Raw genomic sequence first — 23,697 nt, forward strand, 5'->3', positions numbered from 1 at the left:
GAGTGGGGGTAGATCTTTGGACACGAGGGCACTGGCCTGGCAACCTAGAGACAGGAGAGTTCTCACAGATGACGAGGGAGAACTGTGGCTGGTCCGGGCCATCCCGGGTCGATGTCTCACTAGTGTCATGACAAGACTTGCGGCCACACCGTGGAAAGGGAGGACTTAACGTTGCCCTCGGCTTATTTCTTGAAACTAGAGGGATGTCAGCCCTGTACCTGGTGTCCTTAATGCAAAAATGGACACACGGACAATCAAAGGAGAGGACGGTGGCTGTGGCAGCAACTTTGAAGTAGGGCTGAAAGTACTGGCGTTACCGTGAGAGTTCAGGCTGGTCTGACTGCCTGTTCTGGGGCATGTATTTGGTGGGCGCAAGCATTTCTGGGCGGCAGCTTTACTATAATTCTCAAGGCTATGTTAGATGGAATATGTCTGGGATGGAGTCTGAGAGAGTAACGTGTTAATTGGAGTGTGAATACTTGGAGCATCACTAACCTACAGGAAATACATATCTTCCTTGTCAGAGGTCAGAGAAGATGTGCATCGAAATTGTCTCCCTGGCCTTCTACCCAGAGGCCGAAGTGATGAGTGATGAGAATGTAAAACAGGTGTATGTAGAGTACAAGTTCTACGACCTCCCCTTGTCAGAGACGGAGACTCCAGTATCCTTGAGGAAACCGAGGGCAGGAGAAGAGATCCACTTCCACTTCAGCAAAGGTGAGGCAGCCCCCGTGGTTGGCCAGGAAGGGGAGTCTGAGGGGCCAGAACTACTCTGCCCTTCCAATGGGGTGCATGCAACCGTTCTCTTTTCTCTCATTTATCAAAGTGATACGTGCATATAGGCTTACTAATTTTTTTGGTTTTTATTATTTAAAAATTTTTTTAAATATTTATTTATTTTGAAGTTGGGTGGGGTGGGGGGCAGATAGAGGAGAGAGAGAATCCCAAGCAGGCTCCGTGCTGTCAGTGCAGAGCCTGACACGGGGCTTGAACTCATGAACCATGAGACCATAACTTGAGCCAAAATCAAGAGTTGGATGCTCAACTAACTGAGCCACCCAGGTACCCCTTTTTATTATGTTTTTAAATATTTATTTTGAGAGAGAGAGGGCACAAGTGAGTGAGGGGCAGAGAGAGGACAGAGAGAATCCCATGAGGCACAGAGAGAGAGAGAGAGAAGCAGGATTCAGGCTCACCAGAAGTGGGGGCTTGTGCTCATCTGGAGCAGGGCTCAAGCTCATGAACCATGAGATCATGACCTCATGAGATCATGAGTCAAAGTCAGATGCTTAATCAACTGAGCCACCCAGGCACCCCTTTTATTACTATTTTTAATCAAGTTTTCTATTAAAATTTTTTTAATGTTTATTTTTGAGAGAGACAGAGCACAAGATCGGAGGGGCAGAGAGAGGGAGAGGGAGACACAGAATCCAAAGCAGGCTCCAAGCTCTGAGCTGTCAGCACAGAGCCCGACACAGGGCTCAAACCCATGAACCTTGAGATCATGACCCGAGCTGAAGTCGGACGCTTAACTGACTGAGCCACCCAGGTGCCCCTTAAGTTTTCTATTTTAATTCCAGTATAGTTAACATACAGTGTTATATTAGTTTTAGGTGTACAGCACAGTGATTCAACAATTCTATACATTACTCTCAGTGCTCATCGGATGGGTGTACTCTTTTTTTTTTTTAATTTTTTTTTTTCAACGTTTATTTTATTTTTGGGACAGAGAGAGACAGAGCATGAACGGGGGAGGGGCAGAGAGAGAGGGAGACACAGAATCGGAAACAGGCTCCAGGCTCTGAGCCATCAGCCCAGAGCCCGACGCGGGGCTCGAACTCACGGACCGCGAGATCGTGACCTGGCTGAAGTCGGACGCTTAACCGACTGCGCCACCCAGGCGCCCCAGGATGGGTGTACTCTTAATCCCCTTCACTTGTTTCACTCATTCCCCCCCCCCCCAACCCCGCACCTCCCCTCAGGTAACCATCAGTTTGTTCTTTATACTTAAGAGTCTGATTTTTTGGTTTGTCTCTATTTTTTCCTTTGTTTTGCTTCTTAAATTCCACACATAAGTGAAATCACATGGTATTTGTATTTCTCTGACTGACATATCTGGCTTAGCATAATACTCTCTAGATCCATTCACAGTGGCTGCACCAGTTTGCATTCCCACGAACAGTGCACAAGGATTCCTTTTTCTCCACATCCTTGCCACCACTTGTTGTTTCTTGTGTTTTTGATTTTAGCCACTCCGAAAGGTATGAGGTGATATCTCACTGTGGTTCTTTTTTTAATGTTTGTTTATTTTTGGGAGAGAGGGAGAGAGAGCATGTGTGCTCAAGTGGAAGAGGGGCAGAGAGAAAAAGACAGAGGATCTGAAGCAGGCTCCACGGTGAAAGCAGAGAGCCCGACGTGGGGCTCGAACTCACAAACTGTGAGATCATGACCTGAGCCAAAGCCAGACACTTTACTCACTGAGCCACCCAGGTGCCCTCTCACTGTGGCTTTCATTCGCATTGATAATGAGCGATTTTGAGCATCTTTTCATGCGTCTGTTGACAATCTGTATCTCTGCTCTGGAGAAATGTTTGTCCATGTCTTCACATTTTTTAATTAGATTATTTGTTTTTTGGGTGTTGAGTTGTATCAGTTCTTTATAAATTTCAGATACTAACCCTCTACTGGATATGTCATTTGCAAATGTTTTCTCCCATTCGGTAGGTTGCCTTTTAGTTTTGTGGATTATTTCCTTTGCTGTGCAGAGACTTTTTATTTTGATGTATTTCCAATAGCTAATTTTTAATTTTATTTCACTCGCCTTAAGGGACTCGATCTAGAAAAATGTCACTATGGCCGATGTCAGAGAAATTACTGCCTGTGCTCTCTTCTAGGATATTTAGTTTCAGGTCTCACATTTAGGTCCTTAATCCATTTTGAATTTGTTTTTGAGTATGATGTAAGAAAGTCCAGTTTCATTCTTTTGCATGTAGCCGTCCAGTTTTCCCAACACCATTTGTTGAAGAGACCGTCTTTTTTCCAATTGCATATTCTTGCCTCCTTTGTCAAAGATTAATCAACCATATAATCTTATGTTTGTTTCTGGGTTTTCTATTATGTTCCATTGATCTATATGTCTGTTTTTATGCCAGTACCATACTCATCTGGTTACTATAGCTTTGTAGTATTTCTTGAAATCTAGGAGATTGTGATGCCTCCAGCTTTGTTTTTCTTTTTCAAGATCGTTATGCCTATTTGGGGTCTTTGTGGTTCCATACAAATTTTAGGGTTGTTTGTTCTACTTCTGTGAATAATGCTGTTGGTATTTTGATATGTATTGCATTAAATCTGTGGATTGCTTTGGGTAGTGCGGACATTTTAACAATATTTGTTCTTCCAGTCCATGAACATGGAATATTTTCCAATTCTTTCCATTTGTTTGTGTGGTCTTCAATTATTTTCATCAATGTTTTATAGTTTTCAGAGTATAGGTCTTTCATCTCCTTGGTTAAACTTATTCCTAAGTATTTTATTATTTTTGGTGCAATTGTAAATGGGATTGCTTTCTTAATTTCTCTTTCTCTTGCTTCATTATTAATGGATAGACATGCAACAGATTTCTGCACATTGATTTTGTTTCCTGTGACCTTACTAAATTCATTTATCAATTCTAGTAAGTTTTTTGGTGGAGTCTTTAGTGTTTTCTAGTTATATATCATGTCATCTGCAAATAGTGAAAGGTTTACTTCTTCCTTATCAATTTGGATGCTTTTTACTCCTTTTTCTTGTCTGATTGCTGTGGCTAGGACTTCCAGTACTGTGTTGAATAAATGTGGTGGGAGTGGACATCCTTGTCTTGTTTCTGGTCTTAAAGGGAAAGCTCTCAGTTTTTCACCATTGAATATGATGTTAGCTGTGGGCTTTCCACATACAGCCTTTATTATGTTGAGGAATGTTCCCTCTAAACCTATTTTGTTGAGGGGTTTTATCATGAATGGTTATTGTACTTTGTCAGATGCTTTTTCTGCATCTATTAAAATGATCATATGATCTTTATCCTTTTTTTATTGATGTGATGTATCACATTGATTGATTTGCAAATATTGAGCCACGCTGGTATCCTGGACGTAAATCCCACTTGATGGTGGTGAATGATTTTTTATATGTATTGTTGGATTTGGTTTGTCAATATTTTGTTGGGGATTTTTGCAATTATGCTTATCAGAGATATTGGCCTATAGTTCTCTTTTTTGTAATGTTTTTATCTGGTTTTAGTATCGGGGTAATTCTGGCCTTGTGGAATAAGTTTTGAAGTTTTCCTTCCTCTTCTATTTTTTGGAATAGTTTGAGAAGAATAGGTATTAACTCTTCTTTAAATGTTTGGTAGAATTCACCTGTGAAGCCATCTTGTCCTGAAATTTTATTTGTTGGGAGTTTTTTTTATTATTATTGATTCAATTTCATTGCTGGTAATCAGTTGTTTCAAATTTTCAAGTTCTTCTTGAATCAGTTTTGGGAACTTACATTTCTAGGAATTTGTCCATTTCTTCTAGGTTGTCCAATTGGTTGGCATATAATCTTTCATAATATTCTCTTACAATCCTTTGTATTTCTGTGGTGTTGGTTATTTTTTCTCCTCTTTCATTTCTGATTTTGTTTATTTGAGTCTTTTTTTTATGAGTCTGGCTAACATTTATCAATTTTGTTCATCTTTTCAAAGAACCAGCTCTTGGTTTATTGATCCATTCTATTGGCTTTTTTAGTTTCTATTTCTTTAATTTCTGCTTTAATCTTTATTATTTTCTTGCTTCTACTGGTTTTGAATTTTGTTTGTTCTTCTCTTTCTAGCTCCTTTAGGTATAATGTTAGGGACTTTTTTTATGTTTATTTATTTTTGAGAAAGAGAGAGCGTGAGCAGGGTAACCACAGAGAGAGAGAGAGAGAGAGAGAGACAGAATCTGAAGCAGGCTTCAGGTTCCGAGCTGTCAGCCCTGAGCCTGATGTGGGGCTAGAACTCATGAACCATGAGATCATGACCTACGCTGAAGTCAGACGCTCAACCGACTGAGCCACCCAGGTGCCCCAGGATGGTTGTTTTTTTTTTTTTTTTTTTTTTTTTTTTTGTTTAGATTTTTCTTGTTTCTTGAGTTAGGCCTGTAGTGTTATAAACTTTGCTCTTAGAACAGCTTTTGCTGTATCCCAAAGATTTTGGACCATTGTATTTTCATTTGTCTACATGTATTTTTTTATTTCCTCTCTGATTTCTTGGTTAACCCATTCATTGTTTAGTAGCATGTTATTTAACTTCCATGTATCTGTGCTCTTTGCAGATTTTTTTCACGTGGTTGATTTCTAGTTTCATAGTATTGTGGTCAGAAAAGATGCATGGGGGGGAACCTGGGTGGCTCAGTTGGTTAAGCGTCCAACTTTGGCTCAGGTCATGATCTCACTGTTCATGAATTCAAGCCCCGCATTGGGCTCTGTGCTGACAGCTCAGGGCCTGGAGCCTGCTTTGGATTTTGTGTCTCCCTCTCTGTCTGCCCCTCCCCCACTTGTGCTCTGTCTCTCTCCATCTCTCAAAGGTGAATAAACGTTAAAAAAAATTAGAAAAGATGCACGGTATGACTTAGTCTGTCTGAATTTGTTTAGACTTGTTTTGTGGCCTACAATGGAGACTGATCCATGTGCACTAGGAAAGAATGTGTATTCTGTTGTTTTAGGATAGAATGTTCTGAATGTATCTGTTAAATCCATCTGGTCCAATGTGTCATTCAAAGCCACTGTTTCTTTGTTGACTTTCTGTTGGATGATCTATCCGTTGAAATAAGTGGGGTTATGCATATGATTTTAAAATATCAAATGGGGTGCCTGCGTGACGCAGTTGGTTAAGTGGCCACCTCTTGATCTCAGCTCAGGTCTTGATCTCAGGATTGTGAGTTCAAGGCCCACTTTGGGCTCTGTGCAGGGCATGGAGCCTTCTTAAAAATCTATCATCTATCTAAGAGAGAAAGAGAGAGAACATGAGTTGGGGAGGGGCAAAGGGAGCAAGACTCTTAAGCAGGCTCCATGCCCAGCACCAAGCCAGGCTCCCTCTCACAGATGTGAGATCATGGCTTGAGCTGAAATCAAGAGTCAGACGCTTAATTGACTGAGCCACCCAGGCACCCCACAAATAGGCCTAGAGAGATTTTTAATTAAAATTAAACAGTTCCTTTTTCTTTTCTTTTCTTTTTTTTTTTTTTTTCAGAGGAGAAGACAGGGAACAGTTCCTTTTTCTATCTTCTCCACGAACCACTCCCTATCATCCCCCATCCTCTTTGGTCCACCACACCTCTTTTCACTTTTTCTGCTATTTCTTGTTATTTAATTCCATGTTTCTTAGGAATGTTTCTATTGCAATTTTCTGACTCACCAATTTTAGGTATTATCTCCTGACTTCCTATCTTGGCACATCAAATTTCTCTCTTATACCCATGTCCCCTTCCTCCCATATACTTGGATCATAACTTTCATTTAATCCAGTCTTAATATTATGGATATTAATTCTTGAAGAGCCAAGTAGTTTGCCATGGTTATATTTCCTTTCTTGTTTGTTATTTTGTTTGTCCCAATTTTTCATTTGCTTTATTTTCATTGTGCCTATTATTCTTTTCACATCCTCCAACAGCCTTTCCAAGTTTTCAAATAATCAAACCTGTCAAACAATGTATCAGTTTTCTTTTCCTTGAAGACCTCCCTTCAGCCCACTGTTCATTCAGCTATTATGCTACTGCTGCCATTTGGAGCAGTCTCCTGCGTCCTGTTTTGTCCTCTGATTCACTTTTATAATTTCTGTAAATGTTTGTTTATTTTTGAGAGAGAGAGAGACCGAGTGTGAGTGGGAGAGGGGCAGAGAGAGACGGAGACACAGAATTGAAGCAGGTTCCAGGCTCTAAGCTGTCAGCACAGAGCCTGATGCAGGGCTCAAACTCAAGAACTGCAAGATCATAACCTGAGCTGCAGTTAGATGCTTAACCGACTGAGTCACCCAGGGACCCCACACTTTTATATTTTCCAGTATCTTTTAAAGAAAGAGTACATTGGAAGGAAATATTTTGAGAACATCCTGTATGAAATCTCTTTATTCTGCATGTATATTCAATTGATAATTAGACCAAGTATAGAAATCTATTTCGAAAACATTTTTATTCAGAATTTCAAAGCAATTGGTCCGTAGTCTTCTAGATCCAGGCCAAGAGCCTAACCTTTGTTATGAAAACTACCACTACCTGCCTATAAGACTTTAACATTTTATCTTTATCATTAGTGTTCTTATACTTCAGAATAATGTGTATATTTTTCTTTTAATTATTCTGGTCATTCAAGGGGCTCTTTCAATCTGGAAGCTTGTGGCTTTTAGTTCTGGGAAATTTTATTGCATTTCTGTGATAATTTTGACCCCAGCATTTTCTCATTTTTCTAGTAGAGTTTTGGATCTTCCAACTTGATCCTCTAAATTTCTCATTTTCTTCCTATAATTCTACCTCTGCTTTTTCTTTCTATTCTTGGGAAATTTCTTTAATTTTTTAAAAAAAATTTATTTTTAGTAATTTCTACACCCACTGTGGGGCTCGAACTCACAACCCTAAGATCAAGAGTCTGTACCAACTGAGCCAGCTAGGTGCCCCCTCAAATTTCCTTAATTTTATCTTCCAGTCATTGAATATTTATTTTAAATTTCTGCCAGCTGTCTGTTGTTCTCTATTCCTTCTCCTCCTCCTGCTGCTACTGCTTCTTCTTCTTCTTCTTCTTCTTCTTCTTCTTCTTCCTCTAAGTATATGCTGCCCTTATATGAGGTAGAAGTTTATTTCTTGTATAAAGTGGATTCTGAGGGGCACAGTCCAGGGCTGAGGATATGTGATACTCTTAGGGTCCAAACTCCTGCCCTGCTTTTGATCATCCTCGTGCCTGTCTTCCATCCTTTTGGTGACCCTGACCCTCTTAATGGCCACCAGGGCAAGGAGGAATGCCTCACACTTGAGCCTGTTAAGCATGTTTCCCACAACACAATAGCCAGCACTGAATCGTGTAGCCAAACCTCACTAAAATAGAGGCTGGAAAACATAAGCTAATTTATTTGGTGCCGTAGCATTCCCATATAAAAATGAGGAGGAAGGGGAGAATGGGTGTTGAGACAGGCATCTTGAGTTGAACCTGCTACAAAACTCAAATCTCTAGGTGGCCCTAAAAAATCAATCTCCTTGGGGCGCCTGCATGCCTCAGTCAGTTAAATGTCTGACTCTTGATTTCAGCTCAGGTCATGATCTCACACTTCATGGGATTGAGCCCAGTGTCAGGCTCTGTCCTGGCAGCATGGAATCTGCTTGGGATTCTCTCTTCCTCTCTCTGCCCCTCCCCCGCTCACGTGTGTGTGTGTGTGTGTGTGTGTGTGTGTACGCGCGCGCGCACACACACCCACACAGATACACACTGTCTCTCTCAAAATAAATGAACAAACATTAAAAAAAAAGTCTCTAGGATTCTCCCAGCTGTAGAGTGGTGGGAGCACATTTACCTTGGCATATGGCAGAACAGCTTTCAGTGCAAATCATAAGGCGTCCTTTATACCAGGGTTGACAGACTTTTTCTTGAAGGCCCAGATAGTAAATATTTTAGGCTTTGTGAGCCAAATGGTCTCTGTCACACCTTTTCAACTCTATCATTGTGGTGGGAAAGCCTCCACAGATAATATGTAAACAAATAGGCATTGGCTGTATTCAGTAATACTTTATTTACCAAAACAGGTAGCTGGCCCAAGAGCCTCACCTTGCCAACTCTCTTATTTTTTAACTAAAAAAAAAAAAATTTTTTTTTTAAATGTTTTTTTTGTTTGTTTGTTTGTTTGTTTTGAGAGAGAGAAAGAGAGCAGGGGAGGGGCAGAAAGAGAGGGGGACACAGAATCTGAAGCAGGCTCCAGGCGCTGAGCTGTCAGCACAGAGCCCAACACAGGGCTTGAACTCACGAATCACAAGATCATGACCTGAGCCAAAGTTGAACGCTTAACCAACTGAGCCACCCAGGAACCCCAGCCAACCTCTGTTTTATATCTCAGTTTTCCATATACCACTTAATGAAAGTCTTAGTGCCCAAATAGCAACAGTACATGATTCTTGACTTTTTTCCCCTCTTATCCTTAATACAGTGATAGACCTGGACCCACTGGAGCAAAAAGGACGAAGGCAGTTTCTGTTCGCCATGCTGAATGGACAAGATCCTGAACAAAGACAGTAAGTATCTGCTTTCCACTTTGAAAGAAGGGAGATATTATCCATTCAGGAAGTCAGGAGTTTTGTGCTGATATTGCATATTTTAATAACTTCCTTCATATTAATTTTCTCAGTGTATTTTTTATCTACTTGGGTCTAATTTAGGTTTGTGACTACCTGATAAATTTTATAATCTCATAGGTTTAATTCATTTCTCACCCATGCCAGCCCCTGAGAAGCACTATTTCTGTGGCAGCAACTACTTGAATACTAGCAGTGCCCTATGTGGAGTGGCCAAAACACTTTTTTTTTGAACTGTCCTTTTTGGTTTTATGTTTTTTCTTTTTTTAAATGCTTATTTATTTATTTTTAAGAGAGAGAGAGAGAGAACAGGCAGAGGAAAGGTAGAGAGAGAGGGGGAGACACAGAATCCGAAGCAGGCTCTAGGCTCTGAGCTGTCAGCACAGAGGCCGACAGGGGGCTTGAACTCAGGAACCGTGAGATCATGACCTGAGCCGAAGTCGGATGCTTAACCGACTGAGCCACCCAGGCGCTCCTGTTTTTTCTTTTAAAGAGAGCGAGCGAGCATGAGCAGGGAGAAGGGCAGAGGGAGAGAAAGACAGAATCGCAAGCAGGCTCCATGCTCAGCACAGAACCTGATGAGGGGCTTGATCCCACTACCCTGGTATCAAGACCTGAGCTGAGATCAAGAGTCAGACGCTCAACCGGCTGAACCACCCAGGCGCCCCTGGACAAAAAACACTTTGACACTCTCAGAAAATTTGATGCATTTCTCACAAACACGGTACCATTGCTATCTTACCAAATATTATGTCTTTATAATATTAATTTCATATTTATATTTTAAAAATCATTACAGGATTACTTTGATGTAAATGGAGTAAATCTTAGGCCTACTACCAATTTTAGGAAGGTGTCCTTTTTATTCATATGAGATGAAGAGGCCTCCATTTAGAGGTTCCAGATGAAATGCACACGACATACTTCTAAGAAAATTATGCATTGTTTAGCTGAAATTTGAAATTCAAATTTAAGTGGGCATCTGTTTTTGTTTGTTTGTTTGTTTTTTGGCAAGACCCAGCAATGCTGCCTCCTTTTCAAGTATGTGGGTAAGAAATAATACAGGGCTGGTGTTTTAGCCCAATAAATTTGTTTAATTTGCATTTACTTTGTCTCCAGTTAGTCATAGAAAGGATTGACAAAGGAGCCACTGAAATAAACAGTGAGTCTGACTTCAATGTCATTGTGGACTTAAACAGCAGCTTATTAGTAACTTTTGGGAATGGGAAGCATTTTGGTTGTTCCCCTTCTGCATCAGTGTTAAATTTAGCTATTTCATTTCTTTGTTCTCTCTCAGCATTCTTAGAATACTCCCTCCCTTCATTGCCTTACTGTGGTAGTCTCTTTCTTTTCTCTTTGTACTCAACTTTTCTACTCAATTTTAGATGTCAGTTGATTTTACCTTTCTTTTTGCCAGTGTTGTGCAGTGGACAGAACATTGGCTTTGTAACCAGACAGACCTGGTTTTGAATCCTGACTCTTCCGCTTACTAGCTCTCTGATGGTCGAATTTTATTTAACTTGAAGGCTCCTTTGAGGATACAATTGAAATAACATAGTTTATCTAAAGCACTTAGTATTGTGCCCTGTATGTAGTAATGCTGGTTAACATCCCTTTCCTGGGAAAATTGGGGTCCGGAGTCAGCATTATCTCTTCTGTATATCAGTAAGGGTACAGAATATCAGTAAGGATCCAGAAACATCCTCACATATGAATATTGCTTAAAGGGCTAAGAATGTATCATTTTGGTGGTGCCTGGCATGCATCTCACAACTCTTGATCGCGGTGTCATGAGTTCATGCCCCACATTGGGAGTAGAGCTTAAGAAAAAATAAAAAGAATGTGTCATTTTTGGAATTTTTGTTAGCTGAATCATGTTTAACTGTGATTTTAAGAGCTTGAATTTTTAGCCTTAGTCTTGCCCCTTAGCACTATTAGCCATCAGTATTTGCTTTTAAAAAATTAATAGGGATACAGAATGTCCAGAATAGGCAAACCCAGAGAGATGGAAAGTGGATTTGTGGTTTCCTGGAGCTGAGGGGAGAACGGGATGCGGCTGCGTGGTGCCTCTCGGATTTCTTCTTGTGGGGATGAGCACGGCCTGGAATTAGACAGTGGTGACAGTTGGGCAACAACATGAATTTACGAGAACATACTGAATTGTACACTTCAAGGTGGTTAAAACAGCGAGTTTATGCATGAATTTTATCTCAAATAATTGAATAGGTACTAGTTTCTAGAATTCAGTATCCTTCCTCACTAGGCCAAGTCAAGGTAATAATGATTGCTGTTGACCACTCACTGCTTGCGAGGCAGGGCTGTGTGCCCTCCGGAGTCCCGTTCCCAGATTTGCAATTCTTAAGGAATATGCTTTCACTTTCACAAAATGTATTGTTTTGTAATTCTGTATTCTTTCTGTTTTCCTTTGTTCGGGCTTGATACCCAACTTTTATTTAAAAATCTAAAAACTCTTCTTCTCCTATAATGTTGGTTTTTGCGCAAACATCTCCACTGCCCGTATCAGATCTTTCATCAGAGTTGTAAACTATCTTGAAAGGCATTCTATCGCAACAGTTTTGAGTCAACTTGATATAGATTATCTTGAGTCTTAGTTCTGTCTTCCCCAGGCCTGTTGTTGCTTTAAAATACACCAACTCCTTACTCTTCTGCCATTACAGTCTTGTAAAATGGAGGCAAGGGAAAAATGATTGAGGGAAAACATTGTATAATTTATGATTACGGTTATCCTTATATATGTATTTTAAGCCTTAGGGTATCGGTAGTACTGAGTTAAATGGAATTTTTTTCTCCTTTAGTTTAAAGTTTACAGTGGTAAGCGATCCTATGGACGAGGAGAAGAAAGAATGTCAAGAAGTGGGATATGCGTTTCTGGAACTGTGGCAGATCATGGAGTCGGGAAGAGACCTTGTAGAGCAAGAGCTAGACAGTGAGTAATACCTTGTCATGCTTCTCAGCTTCAATTATTGCTAAGGAAATCAGCCTAATCATGAATACTTTTCCTGATTTACCTTCGGTATGTAATTACCGTTATGAAGTGGATGATACAAACTGGATCCAAATCCCTATGGCTCTACTTTTTCTAGAAATGAAAGTAGTCACTTGTGTATTTTAGCCCATGTACCTCATGACAATTAGAATACAATCTATTAGGAATCCCCAGTGTTTGAAATGAGGGAATTTTGAAAAGACAAGTACAATTTCCATCAAATTTAAAGATCAGAATTCCTGATTTCTCTTAAGCATGTGAGGTTTGTAAAGACAGCTGATACCCTCTGCTTTTTTTTTTTTCAACGTTTATTTATTTTTGGGACAGAGAGAGACAGAGCATGAATGGGGGAGGGGCAGAGAGAGAGGGAGACACAGAATCGGAAACAGGCTCCAGGCTCTGAGCCATCAGCCCAGAGCCCGACGCGGGGCTCGAACTCACGGACCGCGAGATCGTGACCTGGCTGAAGTCGGACGCTTAACCGACTGCGCCACCCAGGCGCCCCCCCTCCGCTTTTAATGTGTGACCTTGCACACTGTCTCTTAAGCAGACACCAACTCTCCTGCTACCTCATGCCTCGTATTTCTTACCAAGTCTTGACCATACGGCTTTGGAAATGTCTTGACTGCATCCCCACTACTGTAATAGTTTTCTTTTTTTAAAGTTTATGTAGTTTTGAGAGAGAGAGAGAGAGAGCACGAACACAAGCTGGGGGGGCGGGGAGCCCAGACAGAGGGAGACAGAGGAGAAGTGGGCTCCTTGCTGATAGCAGAATGTACGATGTAGGGCTCGAACTCAAACCGTGAGATCATGACCTGAGCCAAAGCCGGACACTTAACTAAGTGAACCATCCAGGCGTCCCCATAATAGTTTTCTAAACTGGTCTCTCTGCCACTGGTTTCTTCCACCCCATCTCCATCTGCTACAGCGTTTCTGTACAAAAAGTTTGTACAGAACTTCTCTGTACACCACATTCTTCTTAAATCCATTTTCAACATTGTTTGCTGTTAAGACTGGCACGGTTTTAAAAATATTTTCATTTGAATGCCTTTACGTGGGCCCTACTCCATCCAGTCCCCACTGCTCTCTTACTGTACATGCCTGGGGATTTCACGCATTTACCGTATCTGCTAGGCTGTAGTGGGCAATTAAGATCACGCACTAGACCAGTGGTTTTCAAATTTCCAGTCATAATCAACTAATGGGTGGTGATATTAAATGAGTAAGTCATGACCAGAATTGGGAGCAGGGAGACTGTAGAAAATATCAGAGTGCATGGCATATAGATTAAGTATTTTGTGACACTTTCTTACGTACATTATGTATTGAATCATGATCTAAAATTTTTATTAATTATAATTAAAAAAATTGAGGAATACTCTTCAGACCAGGGGTTACGAAGTTCAAACTAGCTGGTAGACAAGATTCTTCATTATATTCCTCTAGTACCTTTCCAACTGAGGTACCGGGCAAGTGGTGTGACCTGTCTATGCCTGTGTCCTCAACTATGAGAATAGCAGTTGCATCCTCACAGGGATGTCACGAGGATGGAGGGAATTCTCTGAGGGTCGAGGGAGAAGGAAGGGTCGAGGGAGAAGAATGTTCGGGACAGCAGAAGCTTGCTGGGCACATGGCGAGTGGGGTCTTTCAGCTGTTTTCCAACTTAGACCTCTGAGTTCTATTCCCGTCCCCATTCCCTGACATGCAGCGCTCTTCCTGACTTCTCTGCCCTTTGCATGTAAGGAAAATCCCCCTGGTCGTGACCTCAGAATTTCTAAAGCCAATGAATGTGTCTCGATTATTTTGACAGAAAAATTTACATTAATTTCCTTGTTATGGCTTCCCTTCCACTCAGGCTTTAATCCTGTTGGTCTGATTTTAAAAACAAAACATTGCTCTCCAGCCCTGCAGCTCCCTTCCCTCTGAGCACGTTAAAACTCGGCTCTGTGCAAATTTTCCTGAGTGGTAAGTCAGTGCAGTGCTGTTTTGGCACCTCCTGCACTGTTCAATTAAGGTCAAGTTTTCATCCACTTAATTGACTCTGTTCTTACCAATTTTCCGATTGTCAAATCCAGTTGGTTTCCTTATTCATCCTGCTTGACCTTTGTAAATTTCTATTATTATTGCTCATTCTCCTTTTTAAACTCCATTCTCCCTTGTTTTAGGCCGTTTCAACTTTCCGTATCATTCTGTGGGGGATCCTTCTGTTTCTTTACAGCTTCTTCCTGGGTTTGAATGTTGGGATTCTCCTGGTTCAATTTGTGGCCTTTTCTCCACACACCTTCCCCCTGGGGGTTTGCATTCACTCCTGGGTTTTTTTTTTTTTTTTTTTTTTTTTATTCCTGGGGTTTTAATCTAAAAATGATCTCAAATCTAGGTTACCAGTCTAGATTTCATTTAAAATCTAGTAGACCAAGTCACTACTTCTCTGTTCTCATAGTACCCAAAATTTGCCTCGACTACAACTTTGTACCTTGCATTCCTTCTTACCTACCATCCAGTTATCCAAGTTAGAATGGTCATCCTGGATTTGGACCTACTCCTGTCTCCCAGGATTTCATCACAAAATTTTATTTACTTTTTTTAAATTTTTTTTTTTTCAACGTTTATTTATTTTTGGGACAGAGAGAGACAGAGCATGAACGGGGGAGGGGCAGAGAGAGAGGGAGACACAGAATGGGAAACAGGCTCCAGGCTCTGAGCCATCAGCCCAGAGCCCGACGCGGGGCTCGAACTCCCGGACCGCGAGACCGTGACCTGGCTGAAGTCGGACGCTTAACCGGCTGCGCCACCCAGGCGCCCCTATTTACTTTTTTTAAATTTAGTTTGAGATAGGGGTGCCCAGGTGGCTCAGTCAGTTAAGTGTCCGACTTCAGCTCAGGTCATGATCTCGTGGCTCGTGAGTTCGAGCCCCACCCTGGGTTCTGCACTGACAGCTCAGAGCCTGGAGCCTGCTTGGGATTCTATCTCCGTCTCTCTGGCCCTCCCTGGCTTGTGCTCTAAGAATAAACAAACATTAAAAACAAATTGTTTTGAGGGTGAGCACACACAAGAGAGCTTGAGTGGGGGAGAGGCACAGAGAGAGAATCCCAAGCAGGCTCCACACCATCAGCACAGAGCCCGACACAGGGCTTGAGTCCACAAACCATGAGATCATGACCTGAGCTGAAATCAAGAGTTGGACACTTCACTGAGCCACCCAAGAGCCCCTATTTTTAGCTCTTAAACGTTCTGAATCTGCCCTTCTCTCTCCACCCTGTTATACTTCAGACCCCTTCATTTCTCTCCTGTATTGCTACAGCAGCCTCATAACTAGCCTCCCTGATACACTCATGCTCCCAGTTATAGTCTCCAAATAACAGCGAGAACTAGAACTGAAAAATCACTACGTCTAGGACACTTCAGTTAAAATCACGTTCCTCACAAGACAGGCCTTTATGGTTGGGACCCTGCTTATCTACGCAGCTTCGCTCCTGCCACTTCTCGCACCTTTCCGAACTCCTTGTGTTCTCGTGTCTTGGCCTGCACTGGGAAGAGCTTACTTTCTAGATTCAGTTCAGGGATCGTCTCCAGACCACCTCTTCTACTTCCTCCACGCCGCAGGGTGGGTGCCGCTTCCGTGCGTCCCCAAAGCGCCTTGAGTTTTCATCGCAGCCCCTCTCACCCCCATCCTGTACTGTGCTGGGAGGGCCTCACCCTCCTTCCCTTCCACTAGGTCGAGCACCAAGGAGGAACTTTAGTGCCGCCGCTGCCTGCCACGGCACACTGCAGGTATGTAAGTGCTTTTTAACTGAACGATGCTACCGCCTGACAGGCTTCCTTTTCTTTTCCCAACAGTTGTCAGCCCTGAAGATCAGGCCACCCGGATAGGAAGGCTGAAGGTGTCCCTTCAAGCTGCCGCCGCCCTCGACGCCATTTACAAGGAGATGACAGAAGTTACACTTTCGTGATGGAGCAAGTACTATTCCGTTCTAAACTCTCTGAGGGAACCGCAGTAAAAAGTCTCTTATAAAGTAACCTGCTATGCCGTGAATTTCGTTTACTGTGATGTTTGGTCTTTCTACCTAATGACGAAAGCTTAGAACCAAGTTACTTTTTGTGACCCTCACTGGATAAAGGCATTATTCTCCAAGGTCTTAGCGCTCTGATGGGTGAGAAGAGGACCTGCCCTCAGGAACTGCGAAAGGACGGTCACAAAAGGTGACTTTACAAAAACAAAACAACAACAAAAAAAACCACAGTTTATTTATCTTTTAGTTCTTCCAAAATTGAAAATATCAAGTCCTACTGCTAAGGAGAAAAAAAACAAACAAACAAAATCCGAGACCCCTCCCCCCCTCTTCTCTTAAGGTCACAGAACACAGGAGGAACTGCAGCGGGACAGGTGGGTACAGAGAACCGGGAGGGGGAGGGTGGCAAGATAAACTCCCCAAATACTTAAAAAGCTGTTCGACAGAAACTGTGATAAATACAGGACAATGCAAGACAAGTAAAAATAAGGAGCAGCAGTGACGAGAGGCTGTGTTGTAGACGTGGCCTCCCTTCCTCTTCTCTTTTCTCATCAGGGTATTCTAGGCCCAAGGCATGACCTGCCCCTTCCAGATCTAAATGTTGATTCCTCTGAGCCTCCTCCTAGAGTTCACTAGAAGCAGTGTTGTGAGGCACGACCATTCTTCCTCAGACACATCAGAAAAGGACCAGTGGTGACTTTGCTTCTACCATTGTACCCTGTGTGAATTTGTAAGGAGGATGAAACCGAGCCAGGGGGTGTCCCTGCTTCTTGTCTTCAAAGGCAGCAGAAACACCTCTATCGGCATGAGGCAAACAGGCAGGAAAACTCAGGCGGAGGTACCGGCCCGATCTGCCCTCACTAGCTCAAGTTGTATGGTTTATCACAACTATCAGCAAATTCCAAGAACCTTTTCTTGAGCACTGCAAAGATGGAACTTAAAAGAGATGTGAGGAAGGTCATGGCAGTGGGGCAGGATGGAGGACTGAATCTGCTGGTCAAGAACCATGGTACAGGTAGTTAGGGGTCACCTCGTACCAATGTCTTGGAAACATAGCTTTGAGACATCAAAGAGTAAGATGTCAGAAGCCATCGATGTCCTGGCGGAAGGTGACAGGAAGAGAGAGGAATGAAACGGTATTTATCAACAGCGGAAGCCTCTGCCCTTCTTCAAGAACACCTCCTCCCTTGCCATCTGGATGGGGCCACTGGCACGTGTCCTGGTGGGCCTGGAATTCCCCGAGTAGATTGGTCCACACAAATGGCCCCCTAAACCCATAAACACAAATGGCAAAACTTCAAAAGGGAAAAAAAAAAAAAAAAAAAAGGAAAAATACAGTTTCTATGTCATGTAAAATTTGTAGGGGTTGGCTGGATAAAGAATGGAGCTGAGGACCAGAGTTCAGAAGTTACTTCCTCTTTTTCTTGGGGGGTGCAGAGCTGTGTCTGGAACCACGGTTAGAGCCACGGCCTGAGCTGTGCACAGATGCCTTCCTCTTCCGGCTCATACTTCGACTCTGTTCTTCTTCTTCCTCGTAACGACTTTCACGGTCCGCTGAACAGGAGAAAAGAGGCATTACTAGTTAGCTACAGGGTAACTTTGGTACCTAACAGTACTTAATAGCATGAAGTAACACAGGGAATGTCCTCTGGAGTCAAGTATGTCTTAATCTCAGTCACGTATTAGTTGTGTGATCTCAGGCAAGTACTTAACTTTCCTGAGCCTTGGTTTATGTTACTTACACAACAGAAAATTGTCCTAGGATTAAATAAGGTAGCCTATGCAAAGTATGGATCCCGATGCTTGGGGTCCAGTAGATAATGTTCCCCTTTCACCTTTAACTGCTATCTAGCATTTCGTTTCAGAGTAACTAAACCACTATTACAAAAACCTTCCTAACCTGGAAGAGGCCCAGAAAGTTTGACTATTATAGGACTTAGACTTGGAAACTGAATAGCCTAATTCTTCCAAGACTATGTGGCTATCATAGCTACAGACCCACTGTGGCTGTGAGCAGATGAAGAATGACAGAGTCACGTCACTTGGAGGGTATGGACACATTCCAGAACTCATTTGCTTGTCTGGCTGATGAACTTGGAGATATAGTTCCCCATCAGTTTCACAGTGTTCTTTTGGTACTCTTCTTAGGCCAAAAAAATCTCAAAATACTAAAATCCATTAGAAATTTGTGCTTCAAAAATAACAAAGTTTACCTTTTCGGGCTTCTTCCTCCAGTTCATCCCAATCCTTTCCACTCTCTTCTTCACTGCCCAATGATTCCTTGGAATAGTCTGGAATAAAATTAAGTCATTAACTAGTCATTAGACAGGAATGGAACGACAGAATTCTTCCCTCCTTTATGGGGTCCAGAAATGATAGATTAGAAAGCCATGAGGGGCGCCTGGGTGGCGCAGTCGGTTAAGCGTCCGACTTCAGCCAGGTCACGATCTCGCGGTCCGTGAGTTCGAGCCCCGCGTCAGGCTCTGGGCTGATGGCTCAGAGCCTGGAGCCTGTTTCCGATTCTGTGTCTCCCTCTCTCTCTGCCCCTCCCCCGTTCATGCTCTGTCCCAAAAATAAATAAACATTGAAAAAAAAAAAAAAAAAAGAAAGAAAGCCATGAAACATTTTCCCTATAGAGACTAACCTGATTCTTCAGCTTCTGATGAATAATCTTCATCACTATCCTCCTCCTCCTCTTCATAGTCGTCTTCTGAAGGATTGAAAGTCTCATCTTCGATTTCAGACTCTGAATCCCCTTCCTCAGCATCACTCCCCTGGTGAGTTACAGTTGGAGAGCATAATACTATTTACTCGGTTCTTTTTTTGACCTTCACTTTATTAACCTAATTAATTCAACCCACCTAGCACCCCAGGATTATTTCCGTATTACATGAAAAAAAAACCCAAAAAACCTGAGTGACCAAAAGATAAATAGGACTAATTTATAATTACTAGTAAGGTGTGATTACTAAATATCTAGTTTGTATTTCTTAAAAATTCACTTCATCCTTCCTCACCCAGGAAAGTTAACCAGAGATACTCACGGAAATAATGCATTATGCAGAGGTGGGAGAATAATTTTTTAGAAAACAATTTTTGCAAAATGCCCTAAACTTACACCTGAAACTATTATTACACTGTATGTTAATTATACTTCAGTCAAAAAAACAACTCAAAATGCCCTAAAGAATTTTTTCCCAATACTAAGAGTCTCCTTAAAAGAACAATTTTGCAATTTCAAAGAAATCTCAGTGGCTACCAGTCTCCAATTAATTTATCAGCTACCTGTAAAACTAACTAGGAGAACAGCACAGTAATACTAAGCTCCCATTTGATCTGGTCCCGTACGTACTACTTCTGTAGCATTTCCTAGCAGCCTGATGGTAATGGGCAACACTATGTACCGGAAAAGAAACCCCACACTCACGCACCTCACCCTCAGGTTCTAGGAAAGACCAGCCACCTTGTTCGAAGAAGCCCTCAGGGTCATCAACAATGGTCTTCATGATTTTAGTCCAGTTGAGGGACTGTACTCCTTCTGTGTACTTTAGGTCACAGGAACTAAGAGACAGGACATGAGTCAAAGTCAATCCTCCGTATTTTCCGAGAATGCACTGTGTCCTCTTGCTCATTAGTATCTCTGAAGAGCAGACATTCTCTGTATTGGGCCACCAGAATAGACCCAAATGGCTGATATGTCTCCCAGAGACCAGCCCTCACGACAGAGCAGCATTCCGACCGAAGCAAGCTTTGTCCCTCCACAAAGGTCAGCCTCTCCCAGTTTTCCATTTTCTTTCTTAAGCGCCAATTTCCCTGTTCCTCCTTTTGGCCTTTCCTCCTCACCTATGCTTTCCCCTGATTCCACCCTTATTTGCAAGTAGTCTCAACTTATAACCACTTCTGCGCTTCTTACTTTTCGGCTCTGATCGCACATATGACTGCAGTTAAGAAAAGGCAGCTGGCCCTAGCTTTCCCTCCACTGCTTTCTTATGTATTGTTCATTTGATGCAAGGTATATTCGAAGGTAGGAGTAAGTTTCTTGTTTAGTACCTAAAGTGCTAAGAAAATGTGCAAGTAACTTTCTTTTTTTAAATGTTTGAGAAAGAGCAGGGGAGAGGCAGTGAGAGAGACACAGAATCTGAAAGCAGGGTCCAGGCTCTGAGCTGTCAGTGCAGAGCCCAACACAGACACTGAACTAATGAAGGGTGAGATCGTGACCTGAGCCAAAGTTAGATGCTTAACTGACTGAGCCACCGAGGCACCCCTCAAATGACTTTCTTTTTGTCCACTTCTGTTGAGGAAAGCTCAATCAATTCAAGTGGGTGGGAAGGAAGAGAGAAATGAAAAAAACAAAAAACCAAAACCAAAAAACCCCAAAAAGAAACGACAATAGTGAGCATCACTAGAAGAAAGCCTCACAAAACCTGAGAACCACTGCCACAAATCCATTATAGGCCTCATCATATACACTGTAACTTGCACATCTGGCCATGATGGACGGAGTAACAAGAACTAGATTTACCTTTCCAATTTAAATTACTAGAAAACCAAACAAAATATAAAACAGCTTTCAAACACTGGATAAAAAGAAACATAGGACTGGGGCACGTGGGTGGCTCAGTTGGTTAAGCATCCGACTTTGGCTCAGATCATGATCTTGCGCTTTGTGAGTTCAAGCCTCGAATTGGGCTCTGTGCTGACGGCTCAGAGCCTGGGGCCTGCTTGAGATTCTGTGTCTCCTCCTTTCTCTGTACCTCCCCCATTTGTGATCTGTTTCTGTCTCTTAAAAATAAATAAACCTTTCAAAAAAAAAAAAAAAAAAAAAAAGAAGCAGAGGACTATAGTCACCAAAAGGAGGAAACACACAGGGTTTTGTTTTATAACTGCCCTAGTTTTCTGCCTGGAGGCAGTTCCCAGGCTGCTATGTAGGGAGGGGAACCCAATCAGAACCTGAGAGAAAGAGAAGTATTTGGAGATGCTGATACAGCTAGAATTTTTGAAGCTGAGAGTACTGGAGAAGAGAATGACAGAAAAAGCGCTGGAGATTTGCAGAGGGATCCCTTTCAGTCTGTGGCCAAGAACTGATCTGCACATACATGAGAGGAAATTAACCGGAGCTCAGCAAAGAAGCACTGGAAAGCAGTTGGCCACACAATTCCCAGATCTCATACCAAACTGGAAATAGTTCCTGGTCCTACCAGCTTTAACAGAAAGACCTTAAAACACACAGGGAATCAGAGTGCTTAGAAGAGTACTGCCTCAGCGGTGGGCAGATTAGTCCTAGATTAAAAGCTGTTCTGAACCAGCACTAATGACATTTGAGAACAAGTCCTGAAAGATGAAGTGGTATCCAACTCACTTAACTATATCATTGAATGAAGTCTAGAAAAAAATCGTAAAGCCTAGCACCCAGCGTGCCTGGGTGGCTCAGTTGGTTAAGTGTCTGACTCTTGATTTTGCTCAGGTCATGATCTCCTGGTCGTGAGGTGGAGCCTCATGCTGGGCTCTGCACTATGTGTGGAGCCTGTTTGGGATTCACTCACTCTCTCTCAAAATGAATAATTAAAAAAAAAAAAAAAATTGGGGTACCTGGATGGCTCAGTCGGCTGAGTGTCTGACTCTTGGTTTTGGCTCAGGTCACGATCTCATGGTTTGTGGGTTTGAGCCCTGCACCAGACTCTGCACTGACAGCACAAAACCTGCTTGGGACTCTCTTCTGCCCCTCCCCTGCTCGTGCACGCTCTCTCAAAATAAATAAATAAATAAATAAATAAATAAATAAATTTGAAAGTAAAAATAAAACCTAGCACCCCAAAATGTGTAGTCACAATGTTTGGCAGCCGATCACAAATTACCAGACATGCAAAAGGGCAGAAGAAAAAAATCAAACAATAGAAATAGACCCAGAAAATACAAAGATGGTAGATGGAAGTATCAGATAATGACGTTAAAAAAAAGCTATTATAAACATGCTCCAAATGTTTAAGAAGACAGAAACTTGAAGATGTGATGATCTAAGAAGCCCAGTGCACACCAAACAGAATAATCATTAAAAAAACAAAACCACCCACAATAAAGCAGATAATAAAATGCTAGAAACCGATGACAGAAATACAAAACAAAAACGTCAGTCTGTTCAGAGGCACAAAGATGACAGCAGACACCCAGTAAGCCAGAAAACAATGGAGCAACATCATGTAAGTATTAAAAAAAGACAATTCTATCTACAGTCAGGAAAAACATCTTTCTGAAGTGAAAGGGAAATAAAGACTTAAGAAAGCCTGCATCTCAAATGCTAAAGGAGGAGGTTTATGAGGCAAAGGAAAATTAAAGGAGTTAGAAGGTTGGAACCACACCATGGAATGAAGAGCACCAGGAATGTACATATGTGAGCAAATATCCAAGACTTTTGGTTCTCATTTTGTAAATTAAGAGGTAACTGCCTGGGGGCGCCTGGCTGAGTTGGAAGGGCATGTGACTCTTGATGATCTCAGGGTCCTGAGGTGGAGCCCCATACTGGGTGTAGAGATTACCAAACCAACCAACCAACCCATCATAAACTTAATACACAATCATACAATTAATCCAAGGGTGCCTGGGTGGCTCAGTCGGTTTAGCATCTGACTTTGGCTCAGGTCATGATTTCACGGTTCCTGAGTCTGAGCCCCATGTGGGGCTCTGTGCTGACAAGCGTGGAGCCTGGAGCCTGTTTCGGATTCTGTGTCTCCCTCTTTCTCTGCCCCTTCCCCCCATCTTGAGCTCTCTCTCTCTCAAAAATTAAAATAAATCCAAAATAAGGCATAAAAAGGAGAAAAGCAACAGAGAACATAGAGGAAAACAAATAGCAAGATGGTAGATTTAAACCCAACCATATTGATAGTTAGCATTAAATGCAAACGGTCTGTTTTCACCAATCCAATTAAAAGTAAAAATTCTCGGGGCGCCTGGGTGGCGCAGTCGGTTAAGCGTCCGACTTCAGCCAGGTCACGATCTCGCGGTCCGTGAGTTCGAGCCCCGCGTCGGGCTCTGGGCTGATGGCTCAGAGCCTGGAGCCTGTTTCCGATTCTGTGTCTCCCTCTCTCTCTGCCCCTCCCCCGTTCATGCTCTGTCTCTCTCTGTCCCAAAAATAAATAAACGTTGAAAAAAAAAAAAATTTTAAAGTAAAAATTCTCAAAACAGATTTAAAAAAGTGAGACCCAAATATATATTGTCTTCAGGTAAGGCCCTTTAAACATAAAGTAAGTTAAGAACAGAAAAAAAGACATGTTATGTAAGCACTAACCAAAATAAAGCTCGAAGTCCGTAAGAATATCGTACCAAGCTGATTTTTGAAACAAGGACTATTATCAGGTAT

At 42.1% G+C, this 23,697-nt stretch overlaps 2 protein-coding genes across 2 annotated transcripts in view; one reads left to right on the forward strand and one right to left on the reverse strand.

Annotated features, from left to right (window-relative positions):
* RPGRIP1 (RPGR interacting protein 1) overlaps positions 1-16,323 on the forward strand; it is a 54,323-nt gene extending 38,000 nt beyond the window's left edge. The window contains 4 exon segments of the mRNA XM_047075414.1: positions 525-717; positions 9,182-9,266; positions 12,143-12,273; positions 16,171-16,323. Of these exon segments, the coding sequence (XP_046931370.1) occupies positions 525-717; positions 9,182-9,266; positions 12,143-12,273; positions 16,171-16,283 (522 nt within the window). The 3' untranslated portion in view covers positions 16,284-16,323.
* Positions 16,324-16,554: 231 nt separating this feature from the next.
* SUPT16H (SPT16 homolog, facilitates chromatin remodeling subunit) overlaps positions 16,555-23,697 on the reverse strand; it is a 40,971-nt gene continuing 33,828 nt past the window's right edge. The window contains exons 23-26 of the mRNA XM_047075413.1: positions 19,775-19,904; positions 18,988-19,117; positions 18,557-18,634; positions 16,555-17,897 (exon numbers count right to left, since the gene is read on the reverse strand). Coding sequence (XP_046931369.1) covers positions 17,752-17,897; positions 18,557-18,634; positions 18,988-19,117; positions 19,775-19,904 — 484 coding nt within the window. The 3' untranslated portion in view covers positions 16,555-17,751. The remainder of the gene's footprint in view (positions 17,898-18,556; positions 18,635-18,987; positions 19,118-19,774; positions 19,905-23,697) is intronic.

Source organism: Lynx rufus, unplaced genomic scaffold (genome assembly GCF_022079265.1).
Source record: "Lynx rufus isolate CCGP_SWC_20201006 ecotype Redwood Valley unplaced genomic scaffold, mLynRuf1.p SCAF_13, whole genome shotgun sequence".
Taxonomy (NCBI): domain Eukaryota; kingdom Metazoa; phylum Chordata; class Mammalia; order Carnivora; family Felidae; genus Lynx; species Lynx rufus.